The sequence below is a fragment of the Colius striatus genome, chromosome 16, assembly GCF_028858725.1.
Source record: "Colius striatus isolate bColStr4 chromosome 16, bColStr4.1.hap1, whole genome shotgun sequence".
NCBI lineage: Eukaryota > Metazoa > Chordata > Aves > Coliiformes > Coliidae > Colius > Colius striatus.
The window spans coordinates 4,308,683-4,320,967 of NC_084774.1; the positions used below are offsets into that span (position 1 = coordinate 4,308,683).

The 12,285-nt window shown below is 46.8% G+C and overlaps 1 protein-coding gene across 2 annotated transcripts in view; it reads left to right on the forward strand.

Moving 5' to 3' along the window:
- TOX2 (TOX high mobility group box family member 2) overlaps positions 1-12,285 on the forward strand; it is a 159,271-nt gene that overhangs the window by 93,764 nt on the left and 53,222 nt on the right. For both annotated transcript variants that reach the window (XM_062009036.1, XM_062009037.1), the window contains exon 3: positions 164-409. In XM_062009036.1, the coding sequence (XP_061865020.1) occupies positions 164-409 (246 nt within the window). The remainder of the gene's footprint in view (positions 1-163; positions 410-12,285) is intronic.

Genomic DNA, 12,285 nt, shown 5'->3' on the forward strand with positions numbered 1-12,285 from the left:
TACCAGACTCCTGCCTTGTTACAACCTACTGCCATCCAGGCCTAGAGATGTCTTTTGCATTAAAAGTGGAATGTGTATTGGTATTTCTTAGACAAATAATCCCTTGTCTTTGCTGAAGTGACTAGGCTGTGACACACTGCAAAATGTCTTTTTTGTGTTTTAGACGTATAACGGTCAGAATGAGAATAATGAAGACTATGAGATCCCTCCCATAACGCCTCCTAATCTCCCTGACCCTTCCCTCCTGCACTTGGTGGACCATGAAACTGGATATCACTCCCTGTGCCACAGCCTCCCTCCGAACAGCCTGATACCAGCGTACCCCTACCAGAACATGGACCTGCCGGCCATCATGGTCTCCAACATGTTGAGTCAGGATGGACATCTTCTCTCCAGCCAGCTACCCACGGTCAGTGCCTTTCTCCTTGTGCTATCTTTCATAAAGTTGCTCTGTGTTTTGAGTTGTGAGTCAGTTGAACACAGAAGGATGTGAATGATGAGCTGTTTGCACTGGGAGCTGGGCAGAGCTGAGTCTCTCCCGAGGTCGGGTGCAGTGGCAGAGGCTGCAGTCGCCTGTGTGGCTGTGCCTGTGGTGGCAATTTGAAGTTTCCAGTTTGGTATCTTCATGAGCTTTATTAACCACCCAAGAGCAGGGGGGAGGGTTGTTTTCCTCCACATACACAACATCCTCACTAAGCAAAGTGTGTGTGCTCCATCTCCTATGTAAGGGTGACCAGCCAAAGCCCCCCATTCACAGCTCCTGCACCCCACATCTTTTCTCTTGCTGGGAAAAGCCCCCAGCCCATCAGCTCTGTGTCCTGCTGGCAGCATGGCCCCGGTGGCATCAGCAGGAAGAGCATGGATGCTTCATGGAGGGAAAGCTGTCCTATTGATTTCAAGGGAAACGAGATCCCTCCCTACACTTGCAAACTCAAATTGCCACTTGGCTCACGCAGTGGCAAGGGGATACCTTGTGAAGTTTCAAATGACTCTTCTGCAGGAATAAATAAGGCAGAGATAATGAAGTCAAGTGCAGCTCAGGGAAGAAACTTCAGGGCTAATTAGACCTTACGATGCTTCTGTATCAGCAGCGCTGTGGAAAGGTTGTGACTTGATTTTGACAGTGGTATTGAATTAATACTGTTGCTGTTTAATAATATTTCCCTCTTTAGCAGATTTAGCCCCATGGTTAGTTCCCTACGTTGTTTCTCTCTGAGATCATTGATTTTCACGGGTGCCGTTGGACGGCATCAATATCAAACAGTTAATTTCACTTAAACAGCATTGCCTGCCACTGAGCTAGCTGGGGAACATTTGGTGTTGATTGCTTGAATAGATAACAGTCTGAAAGGCAGTGATATTTAAATATTTAAATGGGATATTATCTCTTAGTCTAGGAAAATCCCAAGGCTTTCTAAAGTCTTGATGCGTCTCCAAGTTTCATCGTCAGTGTGTTTAAGAAAAATATCATGCTCTGCCCACCAATATTGAACACAGGCACATTTCTAGGGAATTAAACATTACTTAGGCCTCTGTGTTAGCATATAGGTTCTCAGGTGATTAAAACATTCATTTCTAAGACAAAAAGTGTCAACTCCAGATGAAATCTTTTTCCCCCGGTTTAATTTCAAGCGCAGCCCCTTTGCCTGACCCCTCTTTTCATAACACGATCATTTTATCCCGTGTTGATTGTCTCATTTTTGAGAGGTGATATTGTACTTATAAATCACTTTCTAAAATACCTAAAGAAACAAGGGTGGTGGGATTTATTAAGCAGCTTCTGTACGTCTGAAATAATTTATTTTGGAGTAGTCCTTGGGAAATGTTCTCTTTCTTACTTTATGGTGCTGTTTTACAAATGCAGCGTCGTGACAATAAATCAGGGCTGAGCCAGAGAAGATAAGAAGGGGGCTTAGTGGGCTGTAAACATAGAATAGAGAGATTAAGATTTGTTTGCCCCTTACCACGAAAATAAAAAATCCAGTGAACCCTGAAGTTTTCGGCCGATAGTGAATTGAAACTGGATAGTTTTGAGCAGAAACCCTTGGAGCTGTAATACATCTTCAGAGGTCTCGGCAGCAAAGGAAGTCGATCAGGGAGGGAATCGTGTTGCAATTTTAGGTCGAAATTAAATCCTGCCTTACCCTCCTGTCACAGCCTTTTTTCCCCACTCTGACTTCTCCAACTGACAGGTAACACCTTCCAGCCCCTTTGGGTTTCTTTGGATGCTCAAACCGAGTCTCCCCTTAGACTCATAGAATCGTTTCAGCTGGAAGAGACCTTTGAGATCATCAAGTCCAGCATTAGTCCTATCAACCACAAGACTATTTCCCTAAGTGAGACATCCACTCATCTCTGAAACCCCTCCAGGGACGGTGACTCCAGCAGCTCCCTGGGCAGCCCCTTCCAATGCCTGACAGCAAAGAAATTCCTCCTCACATCCAGCCTGAACCTCCCCTGCTGCAACTTGAGGCCGTTTCCTCTTGTTCTATTGCTGCAGCACCAGCCCACAATGGCAGTACACATCCCATAGCACACCTAGAACTCCTGTTAGCTCTAATGGGAGCAGCACACGCTTATGCCAACACAATAAAATCCCCGAGGCAGAACAGATTTCTCAGCTCCTGAGGCTAATACCTCCTGCCCACGTGCCTGTTGAGCCGCAGCCCACTCGGCAGTGGCCCCATGAAGCCCGATGAGCTTCAGGCATCATGGTGTCAGCACAGGGCCCACAACGTGCTATAACCCTGCCCCAAAGTCAACCCCCTGCGGGTGGGTGTTTGCAGCAAGAAACCTCCAGATCAAGAAGGGGCTTGTTTGCTAACACTTCCAAAAGGCGAGGGTTTCTTGCTGCACGGCTAGGGATGGGGAGGCAGTCAGGGAGAGAGCCGTGCCTGAGCTGCGGAGGAGGTGTGGGGAGGTTTTGTCTTTGTTCCAGGACCAATGTTGCTCATGCAAATGCTGGAGCCGGGCACCCTGCTCCTTGCTGCTGCTCTTTGCTGGCGTTCCTACCAGTTTTTGCACACACAGCTATTTCCTGCCCTGGCTGCCGTGTCTTCTGGTTTGAATACAGTGACAAATGACAAGCAGCTCAAGGTAAAATGTTTAGACACTGGTCAGACTTTTGCTCTAAGAATGTATCTTGAACCTAGGGAATCTTTTAAGGCATCTTCATGAAACAATCTCGAGCTGCTGAGGAGATGTGAGCACCGACCCACGGAGCAGTGGGCATTAGTATTTTCCTCTACAACTCAGAACTGAATGAGGAAAATGCTCTGCAAGGAAGGAGGCTACTGCTCCTATTATGCAGATGAATACTAAGTCAGAATGAGTTTAAATCAGCGCAGCAATTCCCATGGCAGGATGAGAGCTGGAGGGTGAAGGTGGATTTGCCACGTGCCAGACCCTGCTTCTGCTTCCAGCCCACCTGTGGGGTGTCAGAAGCTGGAGCTTTGTTGAGGCAAAGCAGTTGTACCCTGACAGGGAAAAAACAAAGCCATATCACCTCTGTGTTCCCTTGTCCCTTTTGCCTTGTCATCCAGAGCACCGTCCACACCATCAGACCCCACACACTCCGCTCTGTCCCATGACCTACATTTTACATAATGTGGTTCTTTGCTGCTGATTCTGTCACCTTATTTCATTCTTTCCATAAGTTTTATTAAGGGAGTTTTCAAGCTCTGAAGGTGGGATGCAGGGAGCTGGAGAGGAGACAAGCAGGAATGGATGGACATAAGGTGTGATATTAGGAGGACTGATGGAGCAGGGTGCAGGGAGGCTGGGGAGGAGGCAGGGCTGGCTCTTATTCTTTTATGTTGTTGGTGAGAAAATCCTTAATACAATGGATTTAGGGTTTTTTCTACTGTTCTCTCTTTTGCTATTGTCATTGAGAAATGAGAATATTTAGGGAAAGATAATCAAAGAGGAAAAAAGATGTTTTCCTTGGGAAGAGATTGACTTTGCCCACCGTGAACATCCCAGCAGTGTGGACAAGGAGCTGCTGAGCCCTCCAGGATCTGCAGGGAGACCTGCTGAGCTGGGCCCACACTGGGGCTGGGACCTGAAGGCCATGGGGCAAAGCAGAGGAGGGGCACAGAAACCCCATGAGTCAGCAGTGATTCCCAAGGGGGTGGGGTGCTCGCTGGGTTGAGGAGCTGCTGTGAATAAATGAGATTTCAGAAGGAATTTGGCAGAGCACATTTGACAGAAACAAAGGGCAGTCAAGGTCAGAGCTCAAGAATCTCCAACACAGCACAAACATATCTCCATAAATATTAGCAGCAGAGCAGGCTGGGGGTGTCTCTGCTTATCAGGTGGGACGGTGCTTGGTACCAGGGGCTGCACCAGGATGGGGAGAGCTGGGAGCCACTGGTCAGGAGCACAGCACTGGCTCTGCTTGGAAACCCCAAAACTTTGTGCTCCTCCATGGCTGGTCAAAGGATGTTTCCATGCTGTTTTATTATGGGGTGTGTTGGGGGACTGAAACTGCCCTGCTTTGCCATGGCTCGGAAAATTAAGGCAGAGCCATGTATTTCTGCATGGAGGAAACATCATTTTGGACATGTGGCAGCTGTTAGGAGCAAACATTGGCTTTGTAGCCAATACAGAGTTAGATTGGCAGCTATCCCTGTGCCTGCATCTTTCTAGTGCTTCTCACGGTGAGAGATCTTTATGACTAATTTAAAAGCACTAACATTTCCTTGAGCCCAGTGGGATAACTTTTTCGTTCTCACAGCAAGCTGCAGCAAGTGAGAAAAGGCTGCAGCCACAGCCTAGAACGTTTGAGTTTGCTGAGTGGAAACAGATTCTATGGAAAATATTTAAAATCTTCAGTGGCAAAAAAAAAAAGCACATTCATGGTGTAAAAATGTCAAATTTCCAGCTACCTGTGCAACCTGCTCATGTAGAGGGGAAGAGAGTAAGGGGTAAACAGGGATGAATTGTTGTAGCAAGGATGAGTGTAACCCTGAATTTCCTGAAGAGTTGGCTGGTTGGCTTTGCAACTTGAAGAGGTGTTTCCCAGTGCTATGGGGCTTTGCTGAGGAACTGAGGAAAAGAGTAAAACAACTCAGCAGTAACTCATCTGCCTGTTTCCCATGTGAAAAATGGAAAGGAAATGTAGCCTGTTCCCAGAACAGGAGCGTGTGTGCCGGGGCTGGTGCAGGGCTCTGAGGATAAGCGTGCTCTCTGGTGCCACCAGGAGACCTTGAGCGAGGCCAGGCAGGTTGACAGACCAGCATCTTTTAGCTGGTCATCTCTTTTGGCTACAGCAGGCCTCTCCCCAGCTCCCATTCTTCCTGAGACCACTGTTCTTCATCAAACACAGCAGCATTTACAGCTGGAGCCAGCGGGAATTGCAGCAGTTTTCTCTGGGTGGTCCTGGGTACAGCCTTAGGAAGGTGGCGATTAAAGTGCTTGGTTGTAGGCAACAGAGTTGGATGTGGCTGTACAGAGACAGCAAGCATTGACAGGGCCACCAAGATGATCAGGGGACTGAAATATCTGATGAGGAGAGGCTGCAGGACCTGGGACTGTTCAGCCTGGAGAAGAGGGGACTGAGGGAGGATCTCATTAACACTTGCATGTATTTAAAAGATGTTTGTCAAGAGGATGGAAAGCACTTTTTTCTGTAGTGCCCAGTGACAGGACAAGGGGTGATGGGCACAAACTGGAACACAGAAAGTTCCACTTGAACACAAGGAGAAACTGCTTTGGTGCTGAGGTGAGGAAATCCTGGCCCAGGCTGCCCAGGGAGGGTGTGGAGGCTCCTTCTCAGGAGGTTTCCAAACACACCTGAACACGTTCCTGTGCTCCCTGAGTGAGGGGAATCTGCTTTAGCAGGGAGGTGGGCTGCATGAGCTCTGCAGGGCCCTGCCAACCCCCACCATTCTGGGATTCTGTGACAGTTTTCCAGTAGAGGATATCAAAAAGAAACCCAGTAGTAATCGACACAAAAGCCAGTAATTTCACCAAGTTGTTGGACAGACATGAGCCCAGCAGGCAATACAACTTGTACGTTGTTGGTGAGCGCTTCCAATACATAAATTCTTCAATTGCTGCCTGTTAAAATAAGTCATTTCAAATAACCTATATCTCAATGCAAGGTACATGCAGCAGTGCCCTTTGGAGCAAGTTCATGCTCATCAGAAGAGCCTGCATAAATAAACAAGCAAGAATCAGGCAATTGCTCAGCATTCCCATCAACGTGCAGGTCGGCAGCGTGTCACCAGCAGCACAAACTGCTGCATCCCCGCCGGGGTTTGGGTCCTGGATGTGTTTGCCCTGGCAATTTTGTGTTGTGTTTTGACTAATTTGGCTTTCTGCCTATTAGTGGTTCAGTATTTAAAAAAACTAAACTCCTGAACGTGAGCCCTTGGTGGGAAATAGTCATAACAGACCCGTACATGAAGGGTTCTTTGTATTGAGCAGAGCCCTGTTTGCAATTCCCTGCTAGTGTTTTTCTCAGAGGCAATAAATGAAAGAAATATGTCTTTTTAAATTTTATAAAACTCAGAAAAATGGTTTTAAACAGCTTTTCTTCACCTCCTATAATTATTTATTTTCAAACAGTCCTTCAGGGTAATGTTCCGTTTTCTTATTTCACACTCCTTTTTCTCATAAATGAACCATCACTTCAATAAATCATTATGAAAACAGAGACTAACACAAACCCTGAAAGGTTGAAAGATTTATGTAACACATTTATGTTTTCCATTTTCTCATTCTGGTACTCCACTGCTAAAGCTAAGCTAATAAAAGCTGCTATTAATATTTCTTGTTGCCTAGCAACCACAGAGAGGGAGTAATAGCTTTAGCTAGAAAAATAGATGACCGATAAGGAAAAATTCAATTCTTTTATTATCTCAAGGGAAAATGGGCTTTTACTGGAACATTATGATGTACGAGTGTGAAGTTGAATACAAAGGATATTTTTCAGTTGTTTTTCTATTTTTAATGAACGTTATTTTACCTTCACAAACTCGTTTAAGGCATTTGCCCCACCTACTTGCGAGCTTAATTTAGCAACACCCACACATGCTTCTGCCTTTAAGTATCTGTTGGCATTTTCATTTGAAAGCCCCTTTCCCTCTGTGCTTCTCCCCCCTGAGCTCTATTGCTTGGTCATAAAATTTCACTCCGGGTCAGAACCTGGGAGACAAGATTCCCAATCAAAGAGTAAGTTGTTCTTCGATGTGTTTTAAAACACGCTTTCTCAGAGGAAAGGGCACTTCCTGAAGTTGTAGCCGTCGTGGCTGAGCTCTGAGTTCAGGGAGAGCTGGAATGCTGCTGCTTCTGCCCGTGCTCATGCAGCAACTGCTGATGCTGGAGATGCAGGTGCAGAGCTAGGGCCTGCAGGCAGAAGTGTAGGTCTCTGTGGGAATACAGATCCTCTTTCTGGTGGGATAGGCCCTCCCTGAGCTTCCCAGTCAGCCTAACACCAGTGCAAGCTCCCTGCAGAGCAGCAGCCCCGCTTTCCACATAGCTGATGCAGATGGTTCTGAGTAGTCCCTGCTAAGTGCTGCTGGGAAAGAACTGGGGTCCCAACTCTGCAAAGGACTGGGCTGTGCATGAGAAGAGGGAAGCTGAGGGATAGAGATCCTACCAGTATGCTTTGTGTGCTAGGTCCATGAGTGCACCCCTGGGTATCCCATGTCAGAGATAGAAAGTGCAGTGTCATGGTACGCTTTTCACACAAGTGAACTGTTGTGCTAGCTGAGAAGAAAAGGAGATGTGGATTTTGCTCAGTAATGCAAGATTTGCTCCCCAAACAAGAGAAAGGAAGAAGGCAAGGTGTCACCTGAGCCTGCCACCTCTGGGAGAGGATGACCTTCGATTGCCAGGGGTTTTGCAGGGGAATCTGCCCTTTTTTTGCCTGAAAATCTCTCAGAGCCACTCCTTGCAGGATAATGGCTCCTCAGCACCTCAGCTGGGCATGAGGAGAGGCTGCCGGGCATCCAGTGACCCGCAGCAAGGTGACATGCTGACCTTCATCCAGAGAAGCCTTTCCAAAGGCAGATACATTCCCAGACCCTCTTTCTCCCTGATCCATCCCCTACAGCTTTGTTGAGCCCTGAGCAGAGCAACAGCACTTAACAAATTCATTTACTTCACAATAAGCAAGTAGTTTAAAATGTTGATTTTGTCTCATGCTGTGAAGTCCCCCAACTTCAGCATGCCTCCTGCCTGCATCTGACCAGCACTGTGCATGGAGGAAGGCCAGGGAGGAGGAGAAGAGCTGGGGAGCCGGTGCTGCTGCTGTGAGAACACGTTTTGCTCGTAGGGAAATGCTGATGGGTTTTCTAGAGTGCTTTCCCAAAAGGCAGGTTGGTACCCAGGCTGGGGAGGAGGACCCTGCTCCTCTTCGTATGTTGTGTATCTCCTTCTTGGTGCTTCACAGATTGGAGTTTCCCTCTTCAGACAATCTCCTCCTGACAGCCTCAATTCTCCAGGAAAAGAGGCTTGATTGCAGCCTCCAAATCTCACGAGTGGCCAAAGGGTCTGGCTGATGGTCAGCACCTCTCAGGCCATTTCCCTTTGGCCATTCTGTGTGGAGGTGGACTCCAAGACCTGTGATACACACAAAGTCCTTGGTGTTTCCTGAGAGGTAGCACAGGTCTTCCTGAGCTTTGCAGGCTTCCCCCAGATAGTGCTGGATTCTTGCCTTGGAGGATCCTGCCTCGATGTGACAAATTCCACCTGGCACCTCTCAAAGGATGAGTCACGTGGGATGACTCTGTCCTCTGGGAGCTCTAACCCTTAGGAGATTTTCCATGATGTACACCTATAAATTGTTCTTGTGCTATATTATTGCATCACATTATTATTGTTGTTGTAATGTTTTTATTATCATCACAATTACATGCCATTACAATTGCAGTGTCATGTATGTGATACATACCTGGGCCAGAACCACAGGTGCTTGCCATGTGAGAAACCTACAGGGAGGAGATACCCCTACCTTGGAGATTTTAGAGCCTACAGAGGCAAGAGAGAAAGTAATATGGAGGTGCAAAGTAATAACTAGATGTGCACAGGAGATCTGCTGCCTGTGCAACACTGTGGTCTCACACCCACCTACCCTGTTCATCCCACCTGATTTAGATTTCTTCTTCCCCATCCATCCTTCTTTGTGCTGGAGCCACTGCTGCACTCTCGTGTCCACCCTTTCCTTTCTGTCCCATAACAAGGGGATGTAGGAAAGCATTGCAGTGTGCTGTTACCTGTATACTGCATTGGAAGAGCCTTGTACTGCGGCAGCAAATGTGTGTGTGTGTAAGTCTGGCTGTAAAAGTGTCTCTCATGTCAGTGTCTCTAGGTTTTGTGCTGCAAACTGGGTCCTTATCTCTCCCAACTCATTGCTTGTCCAGAAGGACAGCAAGTTGCACTCCAAGGTAGTGTAGCTGCTGCTTTCAGTTCAGCAGCCTCTCTACACCATGTGGCCATCTGGTTGTGTTGCACCTTTTAAGTAGAAATTCATCCTCCCAATCTTTCCTTTCTTTCCTTGAGTTGGTCACTATCTTTCTGATAAGCTGGTGCATCTGGGGCAGCCCCACTAGTTAAAGAGTCACCTTATCAGCCATAAAATGAGCGTGGAACATATGTTGAGCGAGCCAGTCGAGCCAGTCGCTCCTGTTTGCCCCGTGCCCATGGGACTTTGTGAAACAACCCAGTTTGCTTTTACAGCAATCTGAAATCTTACCAATTCCATCGAAGCTTTGCATGTAGGCAACCTGCTTTGGAACAATAATCAGCACCATAAATGCGTGGCTTGTGCAGCACCGGTGAGGAGGCTGGTGAACAGCGTGTGTGTATTAGCACTGTAATTAAAATATCAATTACGCCGTGTTGACAGTTTGCCAACAAACTGACTTTTGTGCTCAGTAAACTTAATCACTCCAAAGTCTTCTCACAGGACCCGATGCAATCTCGATGCCAAACTGGTACAACATAAACCCAGCATTTGCTAAAGCAAGGCTTGGATATTGCTTTGCGTAATGGTGCTGTGCTCCAGAGCTGGTATCATGTTCAGAAAATTATCTTTTAATGTACAATTTGTATTGCTGAGAAATGTCACTTACTCTGCACAACGTCTCGCCAGCATAAAACCTTCAGATTTATTCCTGTCATATTTTTTTTGTCTCCTATGCCACGTTGGTAATAAGAAGTCTACTTTATGTGTGTGATGCTTCTGTCAGTTTTGAAATTTGGGATTTCATAAAAGACAGCAGCATAAATAAAACATGATATAAATTAAAAATATAGCAGAAAGTGAAACGTGTGAGTTGCAGCAGCAGACGGGATGAACGCGGCGTGAAGGAGGCTTTCAGAACAATAGCAAATAACTGGAGTAAATACGTTCAAGGTGTGGGATGGATCTTTATAAAGAACTCATTCTGATTTTAAAATGTGTTTGTCTGTGGTGTACAGGCACGCAGATGGACGCCTCTTACTCAGCCTGGTTTTAACCCTTTAGATGTAGGTTGTGTACTTCTGCAGGGTGACCTTTTTCCCCTTCTTAGTGAACAATCCGAAGTCAACAATGTTTTTCTGGCCGAGGTTAAAAAGGCGTTTTGCTCACATCTGCAAAAAAATCGTGCAAACGAGAACGTGCTTTGGAAAATGAACTAGAGATTGGAAGAGAGTTTCACTGGAGGTAGCTTTGGGAAAGGAGTGCCCCAGCATGGCCCAAGGAGGATTGTGTCACTTGGGCCCTGGCGCTGCGGGATGGTCCCTGTGTGGGCTTTCCCCAGCTGCATGGGCTCTGGTGCACCTGTGGGACCTGCTCTGCCACCGTCTTCCCTCTTATCACAGTTTGTAAAAATATAGGAAACTGTGTCAGAAGAGGCACTGGAACAGGTTGCTCAGAGAAGCTGTGGCTGCCCCATCCCATGAAGTGTTCAAAGCACGAGGGGATGAGGCTTGGAGCAACCTGGTCTAGTGGAAGGTGTCCCTGCCTTTGGCAAGGTGGTTAGAACCAGATGATCTTTAAGGTCTTTTCCAACCAAACCATTCTGTCATTCTGTGGTTGAACAGTCAGTCAGATAAGGGTCAGAAAGTGCTGGAATTACCCTTGCCCATGCAAACTTATTTGGGTCTTGCAAAACATTTTGCCTTTAATTACAGTATGAGACAAACCATGTCAGACCATCATTGCTTAAAGGTTGGTCGTCTTTGGTACAATGGTTTTAGGTCCTGCTTGGGCCTTGGGGACCCCAGCCCCTTTGGGAACAGTAAGTAAAGTTAGCTTTGGTGTGTTTCCAGGGACTTTCTGCTAACCAAAACCTGTGCATCGCTGGCAGCCTGGGCTATATATATGTATCAGCACTGCAAAAGGTTCATGTGAGAGCTGCAGTACCTCACTTCTTCCTTTGCCTCTTACTGAATGTGCTCAGCCCTCTTGCAGCTGATCAATCAGAATCTGCTCCCACCTTCCCCAAAATGCTTCCTTTGTGCTTTATTTTGTGCACGTGAGTTAATGGAGTGGGTTATCTGAGGACTTGTTTTTGTTTGGGTCACACACAGGAAAATAGAGCAATTTCCAGGCAGCAATAATCCCCAAGGCACGTGTCTCTGCACCTCCTCCAGCATCCCCCTCCTGCTCATTGCCTGTCACTCCTGTCAGCACCGGGGTGCAAAGCAAAGCTGAGCTTTAATTGTCACCTGTCTGGACTGACAGTCTAATGCAAGGAAGGTGATTTTGCCAAAGATTCAGAGCTCCCTCTGTCCCACTGGATGTCTGCACCACTTATTCACCTCATTTACTGTTCTTTCTCTCCCGTGCTGCTCTCCCCTCTTTGGGAGACGTGCTGGTAAATAACAAGGAGGTGTGGTGGCTTGGGATCAGTTCCAAAGCACCTCCAAAAGACAAGTAAAGGTTTTGAATTTGCATCATAACCTCTGCCACACTGTCAAGTCTTGGTGCTCCTGTATGTGTTTATACCCTACATTGGAATGCAATATAAAGTCTTCTTTGAAGTGCATTGGGCAGCTGTAAATAGAATAATTTACCAGTTTTAACCATCAGCACCTCAAATGCAGGCAAAATGTGTGTTGCCAATCATCCCACCAAACTAGCATGTCTGGCAACTCTTTGCCATCCATCTTGCCTATTTTGATCAATGTTGCAGCCCATCTTTAATTGCCCTTATCCTTTAGATCAATCATATTTATCTCTTAGCTGTCATTTGCCTCCTCTTTGCGTGTTGCCAGGTTGCATTAACCTGCTCCAGCAATTACTCATTGCCTGGGATCTTCCTTGCTGACAAGGAGGGTCTGTGCAACTTT